This window comes from Pteropus vampyrus, unplaced genomic scaffold (genome assembly GCF_000151845.1).
Source record: "Pteropus vampyrus isolate Shadow unplaced genomic scaffold, Pvam_2.0 Scaffold35, whole genome shotgun sequence".
In the NCBI taxonomy this organism is placed as follows: Eukaryota; Metazoa; Chordata; class Mammalia; order Chiroptera; family Pteropodidae; genus Pteropus; species Pteropus vampyrus.
In genome coordinates, this window is record NW_011888816.1 from 5,862,008 (window position 1) to 5,889,002 (window position 26,995).

At 41.3% G+C, this 26,995-nt stretch overlaps 2 protein-coding genes across 5 annotated transcripts in view; one reads left to right on the forward strand and one right to left on the reverse strand.

Moving 5' to 3' along the window:
- Window positions 1-390, reverse strand: part of LSM3 (LSM3 homolog, U6 small nuclear RNA and mRNA degradation associated) — a 17,201-nt gene extending 16,811 nt beyond the window's left edge. Inside the window, exon 1 of the mRNA XM_011357423.2 lies at window positions 322-390. Coding sequence (XP_011355725.1) covers window positions 322-342 — 21 coding nt within the window. The 5' untranslated portion in view covers window positions 343-390. The remainder of the gene's footprint in view (window positions 1-321) is intronic.
- XPC (XPC complex subunit, DNA damage recognition and repair factor) overlaps window positions 1-26,995 on the forward strand; it is a 32,676-nt gene that overhangs the window by 2,115 nt on the left and 3,566 nt on the right. Inside the window, exons 1-12 of one of the 4 annotated variants that reach the window (XM_023529079.1) lie at window positions 546-734; window positions 5,187-5,382; window positions 8,100-8,206; window positions 10,684-10,807; window positions 12,137-12,221; window positions 13,904-14,061; window positions 14,566-14,686; window positions 17,720-17,809; window positions 18,647-19,540; window positions 20,965-21,125; window positions 23,987-24,068; window positions 26,796-26,930. In XM_023529079.1, coding sequence (XP_023384847.1) covers window positions 626-734; window positions 5,187-5,382; window positions 8,100-8,206; window positions 10,684-10,807; window positions 12,137-12,221; window positions 13,904-14,061; window positions 14,566-14,686; window positions 17,720-17,809; window positions 18,647-19,540; window positions 20,965-21,125; window positions 23,987-24,068; window positions 26,796-26,930 — 2,262 coding nt within the window. In that variant the 5' untranslated portion in view covers window positions 546-625. Of the gene's footprint in view, window positions 1-545; window positions 735-5,186; window positions 5,383-8,099; window positions 8,207-10,683; window positions 10,808-12,136; window positions 12,222-13,903; window positions 14,062-14,565; window positions 14,687-17,719; window positions 17,810-18,646; window positions 19,541-20,964; window positions 21,126-23,986; window positions 24,069-26,795; window positions 26,931-26,995 lie in introns of those variants that run through there. The other 3 variants (XM_011357419.2, XM_011357418.2, XM_023529080.1) reach the window with 3 other exon arrangements.

The following is a 26,995-nucleotide window of genomic DNA, read 5'->3' on the forward strand; positions in this document are numbered from 1 at the left end:
ACTCCTTAACTTTACGTTCGCGCTACCAGAATCCCAACAGCTCCGTGAGGCAGGCAAGGATAATTATTCCCATTCTACGGATAAAGGGGATTCAAGAGAAAGGAAATGAGCGGGAGAAATTAGTTTTCCAGCGGACTTAAAACAGAAAATATCTCAGGGCCTGAGGCAAAATTCAAAGCTGTGACGACCCAGAAAGAGGCAGCATGACAGACCATCTTCTCGTGAACTTGGAGAGAGCTAACCTGGTACGCAAAACCTAACAGGGACAGGGCGGGATTGTGGGGAAGCCGCCCTGGAGCTAGCTCCATAGAAGATACTCACCTGGTCCACGTCGTCCGCCATGTTTCAAACCCTGCGCCCTTTCCCGCTTCTCGCGATATCAACGCCCCTCAAGTTTCCGGAAACGCGAGGAAGCAACGCACCGGAAGTAGAAAGAAATCTGTCTTGCACCTTCCTGCTTTCTGCAGTTTGCATTGGTCATTTAGGCCGGGACGAAGCTTCATCTGGGGGTGTGGTCTTGGGCCACAAAGGAGGGGCGTGGTCATGCCTCTCCCCGCCTGGGGGTGTTCCCCACGCTTCCTAAATCCTAGTGCGTCACTCGCGAAGCGAGTCTTTCCCAAGCAAGATGGGTCCGAAGCGCTCAACTGGTAGAAAGCCACGGGGACGCAAACGGCGCGGCCAGAAGGCCAAGGGCGAGAGCACGGCGGGGCGTGAGGAGGAGGAGGCGGCGGCGGGTGAGAACGAAGCTGAGCCGGTTTTCGGGAGAGATGCTGAAGATCAGGAAGCGGGTGCGGGGAGCAGGGAGGCCGTCCTCCTGGAGGTGGGGGGCGGAAGCTGCTCCGCGCCCTTCTGCGCGGGAGAGACGACGTTACGGTGGCCGGGGGAGGCAAGCAGTTGTGCCGGTGCCCGGATCCTTCTAGTTGATGCACCTTTGGCTTCACGTGAAGAGTGATGCGTACTGAGCGGTTTTCCTGGAGCCCACACTGACTGGGAGCTCACCTGTGTAACCTCTTTACTGCTTCCTTTGCCCACAGGATCAGTACAGAGGGCTGAATAGAGACAACGCATTAGTTATTTTTTGTTCCCAGAAGACGGATAGACCAAGACAAAGTGCTGTAGTGCGCTGAATCCCAGAATAGTATCTTCTGCTAAATCTCACCCCCAGTGTTCTAGATTTGGATCCAACCTGACTTCACGTGGATGTCAAATAGGTTTCTTAATGTTTGTCATGGGCAAAGCAAAACTTGATTTTCCCCTTTTATCCTGTCCTTTTCCCCACTTTTTCTCATCTCAATAAATGATCCCTTCATCCACATTGTTAAAGCAAAACCCTCCTTTTCCTTACATGCACACATCCAGTCCATGAGCAAGTCTTGTCAGTCAATCTGAGAACGATATATCAAATCTATTTCTCTTTATTTTCATGGCCACAGCCCCTGCCCAAGACACCATTATTTCTCACTTGAACGAAGCAGTTGCCTCTTTACTGATCTCCCTACTTCTCTTCCTCCCCAGCAATAGTTCTCCATCCAACAGCCCAAGTGATCTTAAGATCAAATCATACCATGCTCTTAGTTCAAACCCTTTGTGGCTTTCCATGCTCTTGGCATAAAATCCAAATTCCTCATCAGAATGGCCTACAAGACCCTACATGATTTGGTTGTTGCTACCTCTCCTGTTGTTTCCTACCTCTCTTGTTTGCTAGATACTCCCTTTTTTGGATTCCTTTCTGTTCCTCAAACATGCCACGTTATTGCTCATCTTGAACTTTGACTTTGCTGTTCCTTCTGCCTAGAATGGTCTGCCATGATTCGTGCTGTGGCTGATTCTTCTATTTAGGTTTTAACTCAGACACTTCTTCAGCACCCTATTTAAAGTGGCCTTCACCAGGTACTCCCTGGCACAGAGGCCCTCACAGTCTCTTGTCATAATTTGTAGTCTTTATTTATTAAGATTTAGTTAATTTATTTGCTGCTTTTTTGATCACCATCTTACTAGAATTTGGGCTTCATGAAAACATCTTATTTGTTGCTATATTCTCTCTTGTCTCTCCTCCAGCATATACTAACTGCTCGATATATTCAGGTAATTGCAAAATGTATGCTGTGGAGGGATTTGGGGGATTCCTGAAATAACTGGGTAGTAGATTAGACGAGGTAATCAACAGAGGCTCCTACGACACTAGATTTGATAATTCTGTGATTTTGTACATATTATAAGTTAATCATCTGTTTGGAAATAGTCAGATGGTAACAATTTCTAAACTTAAAAGATGATTTACTTCACACTCAGTAGTTCCATTAATGAGTTCCATTTAATTCATTTAATCATTCAAATAACACTTGAATATTTTCTGAGTACCTAATTTGTGCTGTACTTGAGCTAGGTGATGTGGGAGATAGAGATTTCTTGAAGGAATTTAGAATATAGCAGTGTTAACATTTACAAAAAAAAATGTCCAAGGCAGAGTGTGATACAAGGGAGAAGGTACAGGGCTTTGTATCTTCCAAAAGAATAATCTAGTTTGATTGGAGAGGTTGGGAAATGCTTTCTGAAGGAGTTATGTTTGATGTGCAACTTTAAGGATGGGTAATATTTCAGCGAGAGGCTGTGAAAGGGAGTTGGTATTCTAGTTAGAAGAAACGTATTCTGAATATATGTCAATTCAAAAACTAAAAGTTTTAATCTGATGGAAATGCCACCTGATTGGGTAGCATTCCTTACAGCCAAACACTTCACCTGGGCATCATCTCGGTATAGCTCCAACACTGAGTAGTTATACACTTGGGTAAATTATTTTGGACAAATAATTTAGCCTTCTGAACCTGGTATGTGAAATGTATTCTGCCTTGCAGAGTGGTTGTAATTTTTCGGTGAGATAGCATATAAAGTTCCTGGTATGGTGATGTTAGGTAATCAATTGGGCTAGCTCATATCAGTTCAGTCTAAATGGAGGTAAGGAGGCACTCAAGCTTAACCCAAACTCTGCTAGCCAAAGGAGCTAGCAATAAGTTTCCAAAGCAGCTTCCAGGATCTGAAGAGTTAGAATCTTTGCTGTGGTTTGGGCTGCAGGTGACACTAATTTGGTCACTTGTTTTTAACAGCTCAGTAGTATAAGTTTTAACAGCACCTCAGTGCATGCAATGAAATTATCTAGTGAACAAGACAGGCAAGGTCTCTGCTCTCAAGAAGCTTATAATCTTTGGGGTGGGGTAGGTAGGATAGACAAAATGAAGTTAAAAGTAAATTCACATGGTGATAAGAGCTATGAAGAAAGTAAAAAAGGTTACTGTAATAAAACTGACATGAGGTGGGGAAGAAGCAGCTAAGTCAGGATCAGTGATCAGGGACGGCTTCTGTGAGGAGGTGAAATTTTGAGCCAGTTACAGAATGTCCTCAAGTAGCCATTCATAGAAAGTTCTGGGAGAAAGGAGTTCTTCGCAGAGGGAACAGTAAGTTTAAAGACTCTTAGGAAGGAATGAGCTTTGCTGGTTGGCTGGACACAATGAGTGAGGGGGCCATTGGCAGGATTTGAGTTGAGAGAGGTGGACAGAGTCCTTAGTTTGGAGACCAAGCTAAGGAGTTTTTAATTCTAAGTGCTATGAGATGCCACTGAGAGGTTTAGGCAAGTGTTCCTACTAAATTTCAGTAGATGGCCAAGCAAACCACATTGGTAATTCCTGCCCTGCTGAAACAACCACGTTGAGCTCAAGGAATTAATGATTATCTCATGGTTGGACATTCAGATTTAAAAATTTTTTTGATATTATGAATAATGATACTCTGAACATTTCAGTTTTTTGTTTTCTTTCTTTTCCCCCCTTTTAACTCCACCTCTCTCTTCAAAGCACAAAAATATACAGCTGTGCCTTTTAACCAACCAAATAAGTTTGTTGAGAAACAGACCTCTGAAGTATCCTCCCACCTGTGTTTTTATATCGGAAAATATGAAATATTTTGCACCTTTGCTACTAACGAGGCTAAAGACCACTGTGAAATACAGAAATCCTGATTTTAACCTGACTTTAACCTGTCAAAGCATAAACCTCTAAGCAAGTTCTGGCCTTGGAATAAGAAATCTGTTTCTAGATTCTACATAACTAATTTTGAAATATTTTGTGTTTCCATTAAAATGCTTAAACCATGGGAATGCATAAATACTTCTATAAAACATCTGAAAGAAACAGAACTGAATAAGAGATTTTATCTACCATTAAAATAAATGCCCCTGTAACTTATGACTTTATTTAGAGCAAAGAGGAGTATCTTTTTCCCCATGCAAAAGTATATTCTTCGGGAATATAAATGTCTATCCAGAGAGTCAGCAGGACAAGCCATAAATGAAAGGAAGGAAGGAATTTGGTATTTTAGGTTAATATTGCAGCTCCTTTTAGAACTTCACTACAGGCTTCAGTATTTTTGTTTTCCAAAATTAATTGAAGCGGAGTCATCCAAAGGCAAAGGAAGATGATTTATTTCAGATTTAAGATTACTTGTGTGAATATATTTGCAAGACTTTTAGATACCCTAACTTATGTATTTTTTCTATTTCCCTTTAACAAAAAACAATTTTAAGAAAGTAAAGATATTTTCGAATTGCCACTATCTTATTCCAACCCATGCTTACTGAGATGGTTGGTATACCAGTGACATTTGGGTTAGATTGAAAAGGTTTCACACAGTATGTGTTTTGAGCAGAGTTTGGTTTTAAAAGATGGTGGAAAGATGAATTAATAGAAATAAGATAGTGGTAAAACTCGGACATGTTTATAAACTTGAAACATTTCACTTAATAGGAGTGGATTAGCCCTAAAATTAATAATTAGTCTTGGTGGGTAATAAATAATCAAGGTATTAATTAACAGATTGATGTATTTTCCTTAATGGATATTAGCTGAAATTTAAGATTTGGAAATTAGATTTTATTTGAGTCATGTGATGGTCTCTCTGTAGTCTTAGGAGAAGTAGAATAAAATGCAGATAAAGGAAGATGGTTTTTCCTGTGAGCATAGAGCGTGGGCTAGACCAAAGGTGTGAAGAAACTGAAAGCTGGATGGTAAGCTACTGATGGAGATGTGGTTTGGAGGGAGGTTCCAGAAAAGGAGTTGTCATGAGCCTATCCTTGAAACCACCCTCTGTCCACCTTTGCTATTGTCTCTTACCTTGTGTTTCATGTGGTCATCTAGATGTGGTTGAAGATAAGAAACCCCCAAAGAAGAGTCTCCTCCCAAAAGTCTCACAAGGAAAGAGGAAGAGGGGCTTCAGTGATCCTGGGTGCTCAACAGATGGTCGAGCAAAAAAGAAAGTGGCCAAGGTAACTGTTAAATCTGAAAACCTCAAGGTTATAAAGGATGAAGCCTTCAGCGATGGGGAAGATTTCAGGTGAGAGATCTTGATTGTTTCTATCAGAGAAATTTGACTAATAAAACCTGCTCTTTTGCTGTCACTAGGATCTGTAGAAAAGATGGGATCTTTAAACTCTTCTAGGTAGAACTCAGACTACTGGTAAGAGCTGTAAAGAATCTTAGTGATTGTATACTTCACCCCCAAACTTTTCAGAGGAGGACAGTGACAACTTACAGAAAATGATTTATTCATGGTTACATAGCTAGATGGTAGCAAAAACCAGGATGAGACTTAGGTCTTGTGATTCCTGGTCCTGTGTTCTTTCTACTACATAAAGATATTACATATACAGAATATTAACTTGCCATTCAAGCTTTCTCTCATTATACTCCTCAGGTACACTCTATTCCTGCCCAGCCGGACTTCTTGTCATTCATTCAACACCTGCTCATACTTTGCTACCGCTGAGTTGTGCTCATATTCTTCCTTCTACCTAAAATGCTTTCTTCCACCTTGAAGATGCAAATCAGAAGCCTTGTACTCCACGGTCTTCATTGATTCTTTCCCCTTTGCTCCTCTGGTTTCTTGCAGTATCTCTTAAGAGTATAACTTGTCTACCATGTGTTATACTTATTTGCCTACATGCCATCTACATTTACATTACTACCCTGTAAGCTCTCAGAGGACTGGAACCACGCCTGGTTCATTTTTTAATGCCCTATGGCATCTAGGCAGGATCTTTTATTTGGCAGAAACTGAACAAGTATTGTTTTTTAGTAAATGAACATTCATATTAACATGTGGTGAACAATGAATATAAGCCCAGTGAACACTTGATTATCTGCTTCCTGGGAAAATTGGGAGAGAGAAGGAAGAACAAAAAGGTAGCAGGCACTAGTTCCTTCTTTGCTTCAAAAATAAATCCTCACTCTTAGTGTCGGCCTTTCCAGCATTCTGTAGTCCTGGCATAGGAAAGTAGTCCAGGAGAAAGCATGGGAAAGCATGCAGATTTTCCACCATAGTTCACCTCTCCTTTCTTCGTAGGCTTTTGGGCTTACTGCTTCCCAGTTGTGGCCCACCCTCTACCCTCACCCCTGCTACTAGTTGAATTCTGTTTCCTGAGATATCCACATAAATATAGACCAGGATGCTGCCAAGGAAACCTCTGGATCTCTCTTTCCCTCTCAGTTGAGAGTTGACTGTGATCAAACCCATAACTCATGGACATTTCTGCTGTTATTCTAATGAGAAATTTTTGTTTCTATGATGGTGAAAGGGATTGGCTAAAAAGAGAGTACGTGTATTGTAACTGAAGACTGAGGATTAGTTATTTAAGTATCTGTGCTAAAATCTTAGGTAATATTCTCACTTGATACCAAGGGTTGAATCTTACAAAAGCTAAAAATAACTCAGTACTCTAAACACATTTTATATATAAATTTGCAGAAATATGCAGATGGTCCCTGACTTAGGAGGGTTTGACTTAGGATTTTTGACTTTATGATGGCACGAAAGTGATAGGCATTCAGCAGAAACCACATAGAACTCCTCACTTAACATCACCAATAGGTTCTTAGAACTGCAGCGAAATGGTATGTAATGAAACCAATTTCACCAGAGGCTAATTGATATAAACAAGAGTTAAGTTCCTACAGCATCTCATCAGTGTTATAATGAAACAACATTGAATGAAGCGTTATTCAAGGACCTGCTGCACTTGGAATTTTGAATTTTGATTTTTTTCCTGGGCTAGAGATACGGAGTACAATATTCTCTAGTGATGCTGAGCAGTGGCAGTGAGCCACAGCTCTTAGTCAGGCACATCATCACAAAGGTGCCGATACACTTAAAGCCATTCTGTACCCATACAATCATTCTGTTTTTTACTTTCTGTACAATATTCAATAAATTATATGAGATATTCAATACTTTATTATAAAAATAGGCTTTGTGTTAGATGATTTTGCCCAACTATAGGCTAATGTAAGTGTTCTGAGCACGTTTAAAGTAGGCTAGGCTAAGCTGTGGTGTTGGGTAAGTTAGGTGATTAAATGCATTTCGACTGATATTTTCAACTTACGATGGGGTTTATTGGGAAGTAACCCCATTGTAAGTTGAGAAAGATTTGTGTTACACATTAGCAACCATTTAGTTAGCTACTTATCTGTGTAGCTGTCTGCTTAACTACCTAGTCCAGGTTTCTGTTATTCGTGGCATACCTGTGTATAGTCAAATCCCCACTTAAGTTTGAAGTTATATTTCAACTTTATAGTCTCCTTATCTCATATTTCTTAAAGTGAGGGAAAATCTTGTGAGTTTACCTATAGCAAGATCAGCAAATATGAATTGCCTCCTCTTTCTGGCGTCCATCTGTACCTGTATATACACAGATAGCACAGCTTTTACTTCTGGAACTCACATTATTATTTTGGTTTCTTCTGATTTTTCCTATACCATTTTTAGACACAGCTGAATTTTCCTTCACACAGCTCTAGGGTGTAGGTTCATAGTGTTTTTTTCCATTTTGACAGCACATCTAGTATTAGACTGATGATCAGAGTACATCTTGATGAGAACCTGGGACTCGTACTGATGGAGGAAATGAGGCTCAGCTCACAAATCATCTTTAAATAATTGCAACAGATTTTCAATAGGAAGAGTCTTTAAAATTCAGTTAGCTTAAGTGTAACACTAGGATGTTTGTGCCTTCTTCACTTTTTTTTCCTGTGATCTTTACACGGGGACTTTACAAGTGCCTGCAAGAAGGCGCACCATCCAAAGAGAGAGGCTGCCATGGACAAAGGCAGCCATGAAGGAGACGACGAGGAGGAAAGTGAAGATGACTGGGAAGAAGTAGAAGGTAAAACATCTTGCTTTGTTTTCAGAACTGTTTGATCCTATTTTTCTGTTTGATTCTGTTTGGAGTCATCACTGATTGCAGTTTTGTGGTTTTCTTTTGAAACTAATAAGACAAAGATATGGTTGCAATAGGGACCCGCTTTTGATATGAGGAAAACTTCAACAGCGGTTACTAGGGCAGGTTGTATATTCTCTTCCTTTGGTGGCTGTCAGTGGTATAGAGGCAGGATCATCTTGTAGAAAGAGCACAGGCTTGAGAGCGGTTAGTCCCTCGGTCAGAGCCCAGCTTTGGAACTTACATAGCTGGGTAAGTAAATAACTCCACCTGACTGAGCTAGGCTTTTTCATTAACATTCAGTAAACATTAAATGCTTATTTAGTCGTTTATTTTGAGTATCTCTGTAGACTTAGTCTAGCAGTGCGCAGGCTAGACTTCAGGATCGTTGGGGTGGGGAGGTAGATTTGCAAATGTAATGGGCCTAGTACATCATATACTCATAGTAAATAGCAACTAATGTTACCCCTGAATCTTTCTGCCTAGCATGACTCTTTCTCAGCTTTCTATTTTGAAAATGTTCAAACTTAAAATAAAATCGAATATGTAATATGTATACTCTTCATCTAGATTCAGTAACTTTAATATTTTGCCATATTGAATATATCTTTCAGTAAATATGCATTGTGGAAGCATTTGAAAGTAAGTTGCAGACATTCTGACACTTCACTTTAAATACATCACTATGCATTTCCTAAGAATAAGACATTCTCCTATGTGATAAAATACCATGACCACACCTAAGAAAATGAAAAATAAATCATCAATTGTTATAAAATTCCATTACAGCTATTGTTTTCCTAATTCAGTATCTAATCAAGGTGTAAGCCTTATATTAGTTGTGTCTCTCATTTCTTTTAATCTAGAACAGTACCCCCTACCCACTATCTTTTTTTCCTTTCCATGGCACTGCCTTTTTTAAAGAATCTTGGCCTCTCGTTTTATAGAATGTCTCATATTCTGGTTTTGTCTGATCAGACATCTCATGGTATTGTTAACACACGTTTCAGTATTCCCATCTATTTCTTATAAATTGTAAATTGTATAAAAAGGCTCGATTAAATTTAGATTAAACTTTATTTTTACAAGAATACTTCATAGGCAGTGCTCTGTATTTTATTCATATCATGTCCACTAAGAGGCACCAATGTCAGGTTGTCCTAGTGATGTGAAGTTTGATCTTGCAAGATGGTACTTCCAGATCATGCCAGTGTAAAGGTACATTTTCCCTTTGTAATTAACCATCCCCGGGGTGGCACTCTGATTCTGGGTGAATATCTTGTTCAGTAATTTTTTATTCATTGGTTTTAGCATGCATTAATCTTGACTGGATCAAACATTATATCGAGGGTTGCAAAATGATAATACTCCAATTCTATCGTTTTACATACATTTATATAAAGAAGAGCTCTCCCTTTCAGGAGTTATAGTTATTTAGTCATTTATTTTGAGTATCTCTGTAGACTTAGAAAATTTTTTTTTAAATTCAGATGTATTACCAGTTATCATCGTTATATATTTTGATCTTCGGATTATCCCAAATTTGGCTAGTGGAAGCCCCTTTAAGTTGGCTACCCTACCGTGTCTTTTTGACATGACCCCATTACTATTTGAGAACATTTATGTTTTCTGGAACAACAAGATATTCTAGGCTCATTTTGTACATTCTTTGCTCCAGACCTGGAATCAACCTTTTTTCTCCAAAAAGCCCTGGTTCATTTTAGGAGAGAATGGTACATAGACACCAAAATATTGGCATTAGGTGTGGTCATTGCCAAACAAGTGTCATTGCTTCTAGGCCCAGAGCTTTTTTTAAAATGTCCCTTTGCTATTGAAGTTCACAGTTAGATTCAGTATCCGGTTCAGCAAATTCAGCTTATTTTGACTAGTGTTTACAAGTGGTGTAAGGGATAAAGAGGTGAAATAGACATATTCCTTCTTATTACAAGTTTACAACTGAGACTGAAAGACCTCTAAGTCATGGTCTATACAAAGCAATTGTGATAAGAGTTATGTAGTAATACAGAGAATAGGAAATTGTTCTTGTTTGGCTTTTTTTTATTTTTTGAAAAAAATAAGTATACTAAAACACACACATGAGTCTCAGCTCCTGGATAGCAGGGGTCTGTATATAATTAAACTGAATATCTTTTTGCTTTAGTTTCCTCCTCTTCTACTTCTGCTACCAGGCCTACTTCTCTGGGTTCTCGTGCAGGTTAAATGAGACAAATAATGTGAAACACTTAGCACGGCGCCTGGCATTTTTTTTTAGGTACTAAAAGCATGGGAGGAGTAGTTATCTCCACTAGTTGTCCACTTCGCATCCATTTCTCATTTTCTCTTTCCCAGCAGAACCTCAATTTTGTGCAGTACAATAGCTATTATTATTATTATTATTGATTTTTTAAAATTGCTGTTGCTAGAACTTAGTGAGCCTGTGCCAGGTGATGCGGGAGAAAATGCAGCCTTCTCTCAATCTGTTCTGCCCATGAAACCAGTGGAGATAGAGATTGAAACACCAGAGCAGGCGAAAGCAAGAGAAAGAAGGTAAGATTAGGCACTTGCTTCTAGATTCCTGTCACATATTATCTGCAACAACTGCTGCTAATGAAAACTTATGAGAAACATGTAGGAGACCAGGACTGAGTATCACAGTGGTCAGGAATGTTAGGTGAGATAGCCCTGGATTCTCCTTTAGGTCTTGAATGAGAAACTTTCATGTCCTGGCTGGGGCAGGAGATGGGGAGCGAAAACTGTGTATTGACTCTGTATGCCAAGGACTCTGCAGGTCGTCCGTTCTCTTACTTAATCTTTAGAACAGTATATGAATGAGGAGCTAGAGGCTCAAAGAGGTTAAGTATAATTTCAGGAGTCACTCTGTCAGTAGGTGGGCGAGCCAAGATCTAAATCCTTGTCAGGCTGACTGGGCAACTTGTGCTTTCCGACCCCATCACACTGCAGGACTTGAGGCAGTGCCCCACCATGGTAGGAAGCCCCTATTCCATCCTAGTATCCCCAGTACCTCTGCAGCCTCTGTGGCTTGAAAACCTGGAGCACAACACCTGGTAGTTACTTGGTTAATGGGTTCCACTGTGTGGGCACATTACTAGTCATGCAGGAAGAAAATAATAGAAGTCATTCAAGAAACGTTAAGTTTTCTTGAAGATGCTTGGGACACAGACATGAAAGGTTTTACACCAGAACAGCATTATACAAGTGAGTGTACATTAATAGAAAATAAAATTGGTGGTTGCTAGAAGAGCCTCAGCCATTGGGAGGTCAGGCAGTTGGAGAAGACTTCCTGGAGGATATGAGCTTCAGCTCATGTTCATGAGGCATGATTTTGTGCAGCTTGAGAGAAGGGCAGTCTGGGTGGAGACTGTCCTGAGCAAAGGTTTGTAGGTGAGAAGGAGCAAAAAGAGTATGCAGAAAATACATAGCTTTTAAAAATAGCTTTTAAAAATTTACTTAGTAACATAGCCTTGCACGAGAAAACAAGGAGAGCAATTCATACGCCATTGCAAGTAAAAGGAATTGACTAGGGGAATGGAGTCAGGTTTCAATTTCCCAACTGAAAATAAAGCTAGAATAAGTTTATAGTAACTGAAAAAAAAAGCAGCATACCAAATTGTTCATAAAAATTATTTTAGTACAAACAAAAACAAGAGTGTAAGGAAATAAACTGTTCATATTGATTGCCTCTAGGTGACAGCACCCTGGGGGCATTTTTTTTTTGTTGATTTCTCCTTCCTAAAGAGCATACACACCAAGAAACTCCATTGCCTGCAGGACTTAATTCACATCTCTTAGCATGGCCTACATGCCACAGGGACCCCAGATGACGTTCACGTTCACATTTTTCAATATGTATTACAGTGAAAAAATACAAATGGAGTTTGAGACAAATCTTCGGAGGCTGATGAAACGTTTCAATAAAGAAGTCCACGAGGACACACACAAGGTAAGGGCAGGGAATGAAGGGAAAAGACAGTATTCCTCTTTGTCAAGGCTGGGTGGTATGGCAGAAAGAACTTGGGTTCAGTCAGTCAAACCGGGGTTTTGTTTCAGGCTCTTCTACACACTGTGTGACCTTGGCAGTTTTTTATTCTCGCTGAGCCTTAGTTTCCTCATCTTTGAAGTGAGAGGTAATAGTAGTGTCTTCTTTGGTAGGCGGTTGTGAGGGTTACACAGATATCATATATAAAACATGTAGCGCAATGCCTGGCATGAAGCAGGGGCTAAGCAGGCATGCCCCTTTCATCTCCTGTTTGAACTGTTTAATAACATTAGTTCCGATCTCAGCTAAAGTCTCTGGCTTTTGACTTCAGCCAGTAGGTATTGAACACATATTATGGACCTAGCAAGGTACTTGGCATTGTGGGAAGAGAGACTTGTATAAAACTTATTTCCTAGTTAAGGAGTTTCCGATCTCACAGATGGAACAAGAAAGACCTCGAAAAAGAGAAACTCAAGACTTAAAGAAGGAAAGGGAATAGTGTGGGTCCGATTAGCTGAAGAAGGCTTTATTTAGGAGAAAGCATAGCATGTTGAGATGGGAAAGGATAGAGTCTATGAAGACTGCTCTTGCTGAGTTTTGAAGGGGGTGGTGGGACAACCAGTTTTCCCACACGTTGGAGGATATGCGTTTTGGAGACACATCGAGAGTGAGGAAAGGGAGAATTTTGATTCTCCTTTAATTAGCAGCAGGCAGCCAGGGAATGTAGAGATGCAGCTGATGGAAGAGACACCTCAGCAGCCACAGAAATCTAGAGGTGGGGTGAGCACATAGCAAGGACAGTGAGGAGATGAGATGAGAACTGAAGTGATTCCCACTTTGTAGCAGCCTTGGGGATTAAATGAGGTAGTTGTGTTTCTTTTACCTTTTGGTGTTAGAGATGAAAGAAAGGGAAAAATTACTATAACTCCGAGATTTGAAGCTTAAGTGAGGGTAGAAGGGCAGCACCATTGATTGAAATAGGGAAGCTGTAAGTGGGAAGGAAGGAAGACTGCTACTAATGAGAAACTTTCATGTCCTGGCTGGGGCAGGACATGATTATTATGGAGCAAAATTATTCAAAAATAATTTTGAAGGGAAAATGATGCAAAGCTATGGGCAAGAGAAAAAGGAGGCAGTCACATGATCATTTCAGTAGATTGAGAAAGGATCGGGTGGGAGGTCATGTGAGGACCAGTGTCGGGTTTGAAGTGAGGGAGGCTGGCTTCAAGCACACATGGAAGTGCAGAGAGCAGTGCAGTGAACCCCGTGCTGTCTCCTCAGCTTTGACAGTTATTAGCCTGTGAGCAGTTGTGCTATTTTCTTCCCCCACTCACTTTTCCTCCTGATATTTTTGGCTCAAACCAAAGACATTGTTGCATTTCATCTATAGATCTTTTGACAAGGCCTCTTAAAATAAGTTAGTATTTTGAAGCTTTGAGGTTTAAGGCTCTTTGAGGGAATGAATATCTAGGTAGAAGAGAGGGTGACAGACAGAATCTTGGGAAATACCTGAAGTTAATATTTTTACTTTTTTGTATGTTGACAACAAATATTTTCTGCCCACAAAATGTCTTTTAATTTGGCAGCAAAAATCCCTCTAGTTTTCAGCCTTCCTTTACTGTCTTCTCTTTTCTTTTTCTTTCCAGGTTCACCTTCTGTGCCTACTAGCAAATGGCTTCTATCGAAATAACATCTGCAACCAGCCCGATCTGCAGGCTATTGGCCTCTCCATCATCCCAGCTCGCTTTACCAGAGTGCCTCCTCAAGACGTGGATATCTACTACCTGTCAAACCTGGTGAAATGGTATGGCCCTCCAACCTGTCTTGCAAAGCCTTAGTGTAGGATTCGTTGTCTCTCAGAGGTTGAGTGCAAGTCACTTCCACAGACATCCCCTGAGATGATCCTGTGTGCCAGGCAGTGGTCATGGCATTGAAGATAGAGAAATGTCAGGCATAATCTCTGTCCTGAAAGAGCTCCCAGGTTGGTCAGGAAGACAGATACACCCCAAGTAATTAGAGTAGTATGACAAGTACTCCGGAAGAGGTGTGCTCTGGACTGTGGGCACACAGAGCAGGGCCACTTAACTCAGCCGCAGGGTCTGGGAATGCACCCCAGGAAGGGGAAGGCTCCCCAAGGAAGTGAAGTCTGAGTTGGGTCTTCAGTGATAAGTAGGAGTTAGCCAAACATGGTGGGAAGAGTAGAACAGAGGCAGATGAAGCTCCCCTTTCTGATTTTCTTGGCTATAAAAGAACAGCATTCCTCTTTGCTCTGACCTCTGACACAAGGAAATGCCTGGTTTCTCTCCAGGTTCATTGGAACATTTACAGTTAACACAGACCTTTCAACAAATGAACAAGATGGCCTACAGACTACGTTGGAAAGGAGATTTGCTATTTACTCTGCACGAGATGATGAAGAATTGGTCCACGTGAGTGATTCCTCCTGGCAACACTTTTTATTAGTACCCGTAGCAAATGACGATGGCAGTCATGTGCCAGATGCCATTCCAGGTGGTTTTTATTCAGTTCTCATAAAATAAAAAATAGGTACTGAAGCTCAGAGAGGCTAAGTAACTTTCTTAATTGGCAAGTATTGGAATCATGATTGGGACCAGTGTGTGAGTTGAAAGCATACCCTCTTTCATTTCTATTACTTGGTATTCTGGTGTGTTAAAGCACTGAATTTTTGGTCAAGTGCTCTAGAATTATTTCTGCTAACTATTCATAATTTGTGTTCAAAAGTTCCAAGGAAATATTATACCAAATTGGCTGCTGAAATCCTTGAGAAAGTGTTTCTATACCTTCCGATTTGGGTAATGACAGTGGCAGGCAGCCATGCAGTAAAGAAAATTGTATCCATCAAAAGGAGTTGTGGTGAGGAGCTCTTAAATGTAGACAGGCTTTTATCAAACACTTGAAAATACCCTTAGGTAAGGTTCTGTCTGAATGAAACAAAAATGGTGGTAGAAATATGGTTTTATCCCTGGAAGATTCCTATTAATGCATGTACTTGTGCCTGAGCCCCACACTACCTGTTTGCTTAGGAAAAGAGACCAGACTTTTTGTATCTTCAAGGCTAGATAACTGGCATCTTTACCTCTCTTTTTCTGATTTGGCTTGATAAAGTCTAAGATAACTGGCATAGCCAGTAATTATGCTATAATTCCACTACCCAAAGGAAAACATTAATATTTAAGTATTGTTTTCCCAGACTTTGTTCCCGTGTGTTTGTGTACATATATATTTGTTTATGGGTTTTTTTAAAAGCAAAAAAAATACAGTTTCTTAAAAAAGCAAACAATTCAGTGACATTTAGTGCATTTAGAGTATTATGTAAGCGCCACCTCTATTTCCAAAACATTTTTGCTACCCCAAAAGGAAATCCTGTACCCATTAAACAGTTACTCCCCATTCTACTCTTCTTCTCACCCCTTCAAGCACCTAGCACCACTAATGTGCATTCTTTTTCTGTAGATTTACATATTCTGGATATTTCATATAAAAGAAATCATACAACCTTTGACCTTTTGTGTCTGGCTTCTTTCACTTAGCATAATAATTTCAAGGTTCATCTACATTTGTGGATTGTGTCAGTACTGCATTCCTTTTTTATGGATGAATAATATTCCTTTGTATAGGTATACCACATTTTGTTTATTCATTCAGTTGATGGACATTTAGGTTGTTTCCACCTTTTGGCTATTATGAAGAGAACTGCTGTCAGTGTGTGTACATATATCTGTTGAGTAATCGTTTTCAGTTCTTTTGGGTATATACCTAAGAGTGGAGTTGCTGGGTCAGAAGGTAATTGTATGTTGAACTTTTTGAGAAATTGCCAAACTGTTTTCTACAGTAGCTGCACCATTTTACATTCCCACCAGCAATGTTTCAGAGTTCCAATTTCTCCAAATCCTCACCAACACTTTTATTTTTCTTTCTTATTTTTTTTTTATAGTCATCCTAGTAGGTATGAAGTGGTATCTCATTGTGGTTTTGATTTGCATTTCCTTGATGACTAATGATGCTTGACAACTTTTCATGTGTGTATTGACCATTTGTGTATCTGCTTTGGGGAAATGTCTATAAAAACATTTTACCCATTTTTTAATTGGATTCTTTGTCTTTTTGTTGTTGAGTTGTAAGAGTTCTTTATATATTTTGGATACTAGACACTCATCAAATATATGCTTTGCAAACATTTCTTCCCATTCTGTAGATTGTCTTTTCACCATCTTGAGAAAGTCCTTTGATACACATAAGTTTTAACTTTGACAAAGTTCAATTTTCTGTTTTTCTTTTGTTCCTTATACTGTTGGTGGGATATCTAAGACTCCATTGCCCAATCCAAGATCATAAAGATCTCCTCCTATATTTTGTTCTAGGAGTTTTATAGTTTTAGCTCTTACAATGTTTATTGTATCAGTTAACATAATAAGTTGTCAACTAAACCATAGATACTATTTGGATTTTTCAAGTTTTTCCACTAAAGCCTTTCTTCTGTTCTAGGATCCAACCCAGAATACCATGTTGCATTTAGTCATCATGTCTGCTTGGTCTCTTCCAATCTGTGACAGTTTCTCAGTCTTCTGTTGTCTTTCATTACCTTGATGTTTTTGAAGAGTGCTGCTTAGGAATTTTGTAGTGTGTCCCTCAATTTGGGTTTCCCTGATATTTTCTTATCTCCCTGTCTTTCACTTCGGAAGAAACAAGGCAAAAGTAATTATTTTTTAAATATAACATGGCTTTTCACAGAAAAGCTGCCTTCTTGTTTCTGATTTTTACCCCTGGCTTTCTCAGTAGGGTATTGCGGTAATTCATGAGAAACACTGGGACCCTGAGATCTGTGTAGGAAGATCTTGCTCAGTTGCTTTATCACTGTTGCAGTTTTGGAGGTTAATTCCCATGAGGAGGCTCCCATTCTTCCAAGTTTATAGAACGCTTAGAACTGCAGCATCCAGTTAAAAGATTCATTGTGGGGAAAATAGAATAGAGGGAATAGACTTCGGGCATCCGATAATTATGTTTTCCATATTTTCTTTTCAAAGTGATGTCTCATTTTATTTACTTTAATCACAAACATAGCACATGTGGAATGCAAAACAATCAAAAGATAGGTAAGCTGGAAAAAAAATACTTGTAAATACCCATAACCCAGTATATAGGTTCTTTTTAAAATATATATGTATTTATATTTATATACAATTTATTCTTACAAAAATTAACATTAAAAAACAAACTTCTATTTTCCTTTACTATATGGCATACAGTTTCCCATTTTTCTACAAAGGTAAATCTCAGCAGTATCATTTTTAATAGTATCAAGGGTTTCAGACTCTTATTTTTGACAACTTGGTTGTTTTTACTTTTCTCTGTTATCAATAAGCATCACGACAAGCAACACCGAATTAATTAAATCTTTAAATTTTTTCTTAGGATAAGTGCGTTATTCTTTTTTATTATAGATATTTTTACTGATTCTCCGGGCCCTGCAGCTCCCAACCCGTCTGGTATTGTCTCTACAGCCAGTTCCTCTGAAGTTATCAGCAACCAAGGTAAAGTTCTCAGGACTTCCAGAGAAAAGGGTAGTTGGTCGGAGAGGAGTTAGAAATGATCAGAATTAAAAAAATTAGTTGTTAAGACTATTTTTAAGGGTCGGTATTCATGGAGCATGAGTTTCTTTGAGACTGTCTTGCACAACCCTGGGATGGCAAGACTGGACACACGGATGGATATCTAGCAATCTGAGTTTTTGCATGTGCAAAGGAGCCTACGGCAGGTCTTGGCTCCTGGTGCTTTAGTTTCTCTTCTGTAAAATGGTAGAATGGTACCTGTCCTCCTTAGCAGCAGTGTGGAGTGATGATGAGTGAAGGACTCTGAATTCTGCAGTCATCTAAGAAGGAGGCTGAATACTCTACTCACTGGGGTTTTGGCATTGTCTGAAACTTGATGGTCCAGATTTTAATAATTTCTGTATTATTAATACTTTAACTTTGTTAAGTCCATCAGTATTTGCAAAATGCATTATGTGCAAGGTGAGTATTATTGTTGCTGAGGAAACCGGAGCGCAGAAGTTACATAATTTACCTAAATCGCATAACATGAGATACAGAACACTGAACCCAGGTTTGTCTCTTTCCATATTCGGTGCTTTTTTGCCTGTGCCACAGTTTAGAGTAAAAGGAATTATATTGTGGCCTTGTCTTAGGTGCTATAGATTTTAGCAAATATTTTCTTACAACTCAAAAGGATAGCCAGTCAATCACTGTCTGAGTTGCGGACATCTTGTGTATGCTAGTTCTCCAGCCAATGACTTAGCCCCATTAGATGACAGGATCTCTGTCCTAACATTAGCAAAAAAAAAAAAAAGCAAAACTTCTCTTCTGTTTAAGGGAAAGAAACCTTCTAAGGAGAGTTCCACAGAGTGTCCTGGAGGCTCTGCAGAAACTTCTAGCCAAGTTCCAGAAAACCAAACCAAACCGAAGACCAGCAGAGAAACTAGACAAGAGGACACCACTTCTAAGAGCGCTGGCAGTCCAAGTGTCAAAGGGAAGAGGAGCAAAGCAGCCGCCATCAAGAAGAAACAGAAAGAGCCTCCCTCCAGTGGGGAAGAAGAAGTCAAAGCGGAAAAGCAGGAGAAGAAAACTCAGGGACGTGTGCGTGGCCAGAAGCGGCGGGTGGCCTCTAGGGTGTCCTATAAAGAAGAGAGTGGGAGTGACAAGGCCAGCAGTGGCTCTGACTTTGAGCTCTCTTCTGGGGAAGCCCATCATTCATCCAGTGAGGATTGTGAGCCTGGCCCTTCAAGACAGAGGAGGGCCTCAGCCCCTCAGAGGACAAAGGCAGGTTCCAAAAGTGACTCCAGGACCCAACATGGAAGCCACCCTAAGCACCCAGGCTTTCCAGCAGCATCTGCAAGTTCTTCAAGCAGTAAGAGTAAGAGAGGCAAGAAAATGTCCAGTGATGGTGAGGAAACAGAAAGAGGGAAAGCAGCTGGTGTAAACCAGTGGCTTGAGGTATTCTGTGAGCAGGAGGAAAAGTGGACATGTGTGGACTGTGTGCATGGCGTGGTGGGCCAGTCTCCGACATGTTACAGATATGCCACGAAGCCCATGACCTACGTTGTAGCCATCGACAATAATGGCTGGGTCCGGGATGTCACCCAGAGGTATGATCCAGCCTGGATGACAGCGACTCGCAAGTGCCGGGTTGATGCCAAGTGGTGGGCGGAAACCTTGAGACCCTACCAGAGCCCATTGGTGGAAAGGGAAAAGAAAGAAGACTTGGAGGTAAGGACTCAGTTGCCACAGACATGAAGAGCCAGTCCAGTTATTAAAATTATTCTCATTTCGAGCACCTTATATATTCCTAGCTTAGCCTGTGTTGGGTATTTTTGATATTTATCTCATTAATTATCACAACATTATAAAGCTGGGATTATTATTGCCTTAATTTTACTAGTTAAAATTTTAGGATCCAAGAGATTAACTGACTTGATATTTTAACCCAGATATAGCTAACTTTGAAGCCTGTATGCTTTTAGTTATTGCCCAGTTATAAATTTGGAGCTTTCCAATAATTTTTGCAAGTCATATAAGTCATACTAAGTCAAAGAAGAAAAAACTCATTGTTTTCCCCTTTCTCATCATGCACACTCATACAAGCACATACACAAACAGCCCTCCACAGATCTAGAACACTTATCTCCTGGGAAGAAAGGGACTTGGGATGAGGAAATATCTGTTGAGAAGACACACTAGAAGCCAACTTCTAAAACAACATAGTGTGTCACTTGGTGCTAGGAGGAAAGCCTGAGTCACTAGTGCAAGGGCAGTTGTGTTAAGTGGAGCTCGGCATTTCCACCTGGGAACAAGCCCAGATTTGCAAAGAATTATTCCCAGTTCCTCAGGATGGGTGAAACCAGGCTTATTTTAGTGTTCAATGCTGTTTAACCTGCATTGAGAGTTTGCTCTGGGGGCATTCCTAGTTCATTTTACTTAAAAATGACAGAGTAAATGGGAGTTGTTCATATGGTATTGTGACTAACCTAATTAAAGTCTTCATACTGGATGCGGACCTCATGGAGGAGGGTCCATCTTACTCCTGGCCACTCCGCATTGCCAGTCCTTACTCATGTATCGAGGGTTTCAGAAAGTACTGAAGGAAATATTAGGAGACCTGGGTGAATAGGATGTGAATTACAGTAGTGGAATTGCCCACAGAGAAATCAGAATCCTTAAAGAAATACTAATAGAACATGTATTATAGTGAACTTAAAAAAAAAAAAAGGCATAGGGTGAACAACTCATTTCCATTTCCTGTGAGTGCAGTCATGGTAAACCATGTTGCAGAATAGTGATATCACTTTACGATAAGGCCTCTTTCCTTTAGAAAGCTTTATGGTTTTCTACCTAGAAGCTCCTTAACAGAGCAGGCACTGATCTGTGAGGGCTGGCTAAGGTGTCTCTGGACTGGGAATAGGTTAGATGACTTTCCAAAGTTGCCACTAGCCACAGAATTACTTGATTCTTCATAGCTGTCTATTTACCTAAAACCTACTTAACATCAGAGCTACAATGCAGTGTTAGTCATTAGTGCTCGTGAAACCTCTGCTCCACTGTTATCTGAATAAGTTGGTCTGAAGATCACCCACCTCAACCCTCACTTCCTCTTCTAAACCACACACTCAACATCGTCTTTCTGGCCTTTGCAGTTTCAGGCAAAGCACCTGGAACAGCCTTTGCCCACTGTCATTGGCACATATAAGAACCACCCTCTGTACGCCTTGAAGAGGCATCTCTTGAAATATGAGGCCATCTATCCTGAGACAGCTGCGATCATTGGTTATTGTCGTGGAGAAGCTGTCTATTCCAGGTGCGTGAGGCAGCCCGGTAGCTTTGTGGGCTTCCTGATGGCTTGGGATTATCAACCTTCTTCCAGGGCAAGTGGCTGATAACATCATTCATCTCATTTGTCAAACAGGGTGAACTTCATAGTGCGTGAGTCTGCTATTGTGTGGGGACATGTGTAGGAAAGATTGAAGCTTGGAAGTTAAAATGATGAGGACGAGCAGAGAGAGGAAAAAGTTTAGGGGAAAAATTAAAAGTAAAGCAAAATAAGGCTTATATAGGATGATATAAACATCTCTCAAATGTAAGTTGAAAACATACAAAAGGAAAGAAGAAAATTTGATAATAAAAATTAAAATGAGTAGTTATTTTAATGGGTACAGAGCTTCTGTTTGAGCAGATGAAAAAGTTCTAGAGAGGAATGGTGGTGATGGTTGCATAACTATTTAATGCCACTGAGCTATACACTTAAAAATTATTAAGATGGTAAATTTTATGTTGTGTATATTTTATCCATAGTCAAAAGAAATTGCCAAAGAAGGAGAGAAGGGAATAAGAGTAGAAAATGAATGCAAAATGTATACAAAATTAAAAATTTATAATACAAATTTAGGGTAAGGAAAAAATAGAAGCAGAATTTTTAAGGAATAGCAATAGAAAGAAAATAAAAGTGGTTTTTTTTTGTTTTTTCTTTAAATTGAAATATAAGATCAGAAAATAGAGGATATCCTTAAGAAATGGGAAAAGAAAGAAAAAAAAGGAAACTCATGAGTAGGTGGTTTGAGTCCTCTAACTGAGGACTTCCTCCTCGTGTCAGCCCTGCAGGGAGTCATCCAGACCCTCTCTCCAGGGTCTGTGTTGCAGCTTTCTGGTGCACGTCAGAAGGGTCATACCTGGTCAAGAGCCTCACCTACCAACAGTCAAAGGCCTTTAGGACCCATGCCACCTTGATAGAGGATAAAGCACAGGCTTCCTCAGGTACTTGAGAGAGAAGAAGTTTGGGGGGAAGGACGCGCCAGCATGGTCCACAGGGACCATGTCAGTCACAGGAGAAAGTATTAAAGGTGGATATTTCTTTTTAATGTGGTAAAATATGCATAACAAAATTTACCATTTAACCATTTTTAAGTGTACAGTTCAGTGTCATTAAGTATGTTGACACTGCTCTGCAACCATCACCACCATCTATCTCCAGAACTTTCATCTTCCCAAACTGAAACTCTGTGCCCGTTAAACACCAACTCTCTAATTCCCCCTTCCCCCAGCCCCTGGCAAGCACCATTCTACTTTGTCTCTATATAAATGAACTCAACAGTGTCAGTGCTTTTGTAACTGGCATCCAGTGATGGACACATGTGTTGCTTCCCCTTTTGGCTATTATGAATAATGCTGCCATGAACACAGGAGTACAAATATCTCTTTGAGACCCTGCTTTCAGTTCTCTTGGATATATGCCCAGAAGTGGAATTGCTGGATCATATGTTAATTCTATGTTTAACTTTCGAAGAACTGATGTACTATTTTCCACAGGGGCTGCACCATTTTACATTCCCACCAGCAGAGCACAAGGGTTTTAGTTTCTCAGCATCCTCATCAACACTTGTTTTCTGTTTTTTGATAATGAGCCATCTCTAATGGGTATGACGTGGTTAGAAGTTGAGATTTATTCTGAGAGGTATATGCCTACTTCCCTCTGCTATCCTTAGAGATGTCCAGACAAAGCACACCTGCTTCCCCCTCCCCGCTGCCTTCCCCTCTCCTATCTGAAGACTATGACCATGACATAATTACTCCTTTGGGCAATCAGAGATGTGTAGCCTGCAGTGGGAGTGTGGCTAGAGCTCTCAGCTCCGACAGTGATGCTATGGACAGAGAAGCACTGCTCCAGCACCTGGCAAGTGTCTGGTCTTTCTAGCAACCTTATGAGGCAGGGAGGACAGAGCTCAACCCTAAGTGATAGAGGAGGATACAGAGGCTCAGGAAGAGAAAGAGACTTCCCCAGGAAGTGCTGCTAGGAGGTGGCACAGAGGTTTGCCCCGTGTCTGTTGTACTGTGCTGAACATCAGCCTCAGACTGAAGGGTAGGTGAAGAGCCTGATTTCTGCAGTGGAAGGAAACTTAGTGCCCGTGCTCATCGGAGCCTCACTCTTTGGGCAGAGTTTAGGGCTGCAAACTGAAGAGGAGATGGGCGTGCCTTGTTAAAGGAGGCTCAGCAAGGAAAGCAGTTGAAACTTGTTGGAAAGTAGAATTGCAGGGCTGGGGTATAGCTCTTAGCTCTGGAAGAAAGAGTAAAGCCAGAAGATCTGTCCTCATAATCACAGGCTCCCAGGAATTATTTGACTGTTCCATGGGCATGAGTCTTAATTCTATGATGATTTAGTAGTGTATTATAATTTCCATGTAGACTTATTTTGGGTTCACCACTTCTTCTCTGGACATTTGTCCCTCACACCTCAATGTTTAGCAGCAGACTAGACCCTGGGCAGGTACTTGCTCAATGATGAGGAAATGTGTCCGCACTGCTGTGCTGTCGCCCCATACAAGCTGCAAAGGGACTCTCACTGTGGGAGGAGAGTTGAGGGCATAGCATGAAGCCTAAGACAGACACAGTAACTCCATGAGGTTAGGATTTGTAAGTGAATGCATATACCTCCCCCCTCAAAACAGGAAGTCCAAATTAGCTTTGTGCCTAAGGCAAGTCCCCTGCTTCCCTCAAGAGCAGGGCCTGCTTCAGGGCATGAGGCAGAGCCTGAGGAGAGAATCAAGGTCCTCGCTCTTCCTTTTGGGAGGTCATAGGGACACTTGGGTCCTGGGGGTTCCTTTGCATACTGTGTTCCATTAGGCAGGGTGTGAACTGAATTTGTCCTTTGTCTTCCCCTGTTGGTAGGGATTGTGTGCATATCCTGCACTCCAGGGATACGTGGCTGAAACAAGGAAGAGTGGTGAGGCTTGGAGAAGTGCCCTACAAGGTAACCAGAGCTGGGGGTGGGGGCGGCCTTTAGAGCTGTTAGGGAGGCTGAGGACCAAGGAGGAATGGGACAGCTGAGGGCAGAAGAGTGGTGACTAAGAGCTGCTGAGTGCATGCTCAGAATAGGAATCCAGGTCTGAACTTTTCTGGCTTGAGAAGGATTAGAGGAAGAGAGAAGCATTTAAATTATGTCTTTAAGGAGGAATTTGTAAGAGATGAATCTTCCAGCGTATGCAAGAAATCAAGGCCAAAAAGCAGCCCTCAGACTCCTGGTGTATATTCAGAGGCTATGTAGATCTGAACCATGTTACTGAGTTGTTCTACAAGGCCAAAGCCCTGCTTCATGTAGATACATTCACCAGTCGTCAGTGCCCTTCCGTTTAATAACTCACTATGCATTTTACGTGTATGTGACCTCTAATGAGTCTCAACAAGCACTGGAGTTAGCATTATGATGCCCATTTTACAGGTGAGAAAACAGCCCAGGAAGGGCAGATGACTTGTCCAAGGCCTTACAGTTAGGGAAACAGCAGCACCCAGACAAGAATCTCAAGCCCTGTCTCTACTCCAGTGTTCTTTCTCTCCCAGTGTGCTGCTGCACTGGGTCAGGTCAGCTGCCCACGAGAAACATGAATTCAGTCCAGTACTGCAAATGCTTGTCACAGGACACATGATTTCATTCAACCAAGGAGGACAATGGCCAGTCACAGAGAGACACATTTGCCCTTCTTTGTCAGATCCTAGAAGGAGCCCTTTGGGTTGTGGTCTCTGGGGAGCCAGGCAGGTGTTGGAAAGGCCTACAGAAGGGGCTGTAGGCATTGGGCGCGGGTCACCGCAGAAAGCAGACTTGAGTGCGTCATTGCTGCCTTGGACCTGGATGATCACTGTGGTTTCCTATAGACCTTCACCTTTCTTTTATGTTCCTTATCAAATAACCAGTCTCTTTATCATGGAATGGCACTGTCTGAAATATAATGTGAGCCACAAACTTAAGTTTTTTAGTAGCTACATTAAAAACTCAGAGGTGGGATTTTAACATTCTTAAATATATTTGAAATATCATTTCAACATATAATATTTTGAATTGTTAATGAACTGTTTTACATCCATTTTCTTATTAAGCCTTCGGAACCTAGTATTTCACTTTCAATACATCTCAGTCCCGACCAGCCACATTTCAAATGTATGGTAGCTATCAGTAACGCAGTTCTAGCATAACCCCAAATCTCAAGTCCTCTCCTTGTTCTGAAACCTCCTTTCCCAGCTCCAGCCTCTGCCTTATCTTCCTTGCTTAGATCATAGCCACTTTCAGCCCCTCAGTTCATTTCTAACATTGCAGTCATGAGATCTTTCTGAAGTAGAATTGCATGTGAGACCTCTTTAATAGCCCACCCTCACCCTGCCTGGAGTCCCATATCTTTCATGTGACACAGAGACTTGTGGTGCTCAGGTGCCCACCTGCTCTCTGGCCACACTTTCTCCTGCATGTCAGACAACTTCCACAGTTCCCATGTCCCTTTGGTCCCAAACACCTTTCTCTCCAGCCCTTTTCACTTGACCACAGCCCTTTTCACTTGACGAATCCCTCTTTGCCCTTTCAGGCTTGGCTCAGGTGGGGCCTTTTCTGAATAGCTTGCCCTAACATCTCCCTGCTCGGGGCTGGGTGAAGGGTCCTGCCTCTGAGGCCCATTTCACCCTGTACTCTTTACACTGATTTGTAGTCTCTGTTCCCCCACAGGAACCTGTTCTCCTTAAGAACAAAGGTTGCCCCTCCTTTGCCTCTAACGATGGGTATCATGGTGTGGTCTGTAGTAGGTGCTCAGTGGATCTTTACTGAACAACACTGGATGAATGACTTCCTCAGAAAGAGTCTGTCAGCCCTATAGAGGGGTGACAGAGGTGGGGTGCCCAGAGACCATGGCAGGAATGGCCACTAAAGCAGCAGTCAGCAGTCCGTAGTTTGCAGGTCACATCCACTCTGGGTCCAGTTTTGATCTCAGAATGGTTTTTACATTTTTTTATGGATTGTAAAAGAAGGAAAATAAAGAATATGCAGCAGAGGCTGTACATGACCCTTTATAGAAAAAGTTTTGCGATCCTTGCACCAAGAGTCAATCCTTAACCTACACCTGTGCCACTCCTTGTAGAAGTTATGCAACCTTTTCCTCCCTGCCAGTTCTTCAACCTTTTCATTCCTTTACTTCCCAGTGAAAGTTTTGGTATTGGCCACAAGACATCTGTGGGGAAGCATGCTAGGGGGCCCAAATTGTCAGTTCCTCCCAGGGTTCATGCCACACTCAGTTATCTGGGTTTAAATCCTGTCCCTGTCAGTCAGTTGGCCATGGGATCTTAAGTAAGTGACAGCATCTCTGAGTCCCAATTTCCTTTTTGAAAGTGTTGAAAGTACAGAACATAGTAATCCCCCTTTATCCGTGGTTTCGCGTTCTGTGGTTTCAGTCACCCGGGATCAGTCACGGTCTGAAAATACCGAGTACTCATAGGGCCCTGAGAACAGTTCCTGGGACAGTGAGCATTCTGTGGATGGTAGCTGGTGGTAATGGTAGTGGTATGAGTGATCATAAAGAGGATAAAAAGCACACCCATCTCAGGATTGCTTGTTGTAGTTTGTTTTGTAACAGGTGCAAAGCCCTGAGCACAGTGCCAGCTGTACAGTAAGTGCTCAGGAAGTGGTAGTCTTGTTGTAAACTGGCCGTTCCCTTTGGCATAGATGGTGAAAGGCTATTCCAACCGGGCCCGGAGAGCCCGCCTCGCTGAGCCCCAGCTACAGGACCACAATGACTTGGGCCTGTTTGGCAAGTGGCAGACAGAGGAGTACCAGCCGCCCGTGGCTGTGGATGGCAAGGTAAGGGCAGCACTCAGTGGAGTCAGGACCAGGCCACTTCATACTGCAACTGGCTAAACCTGGCA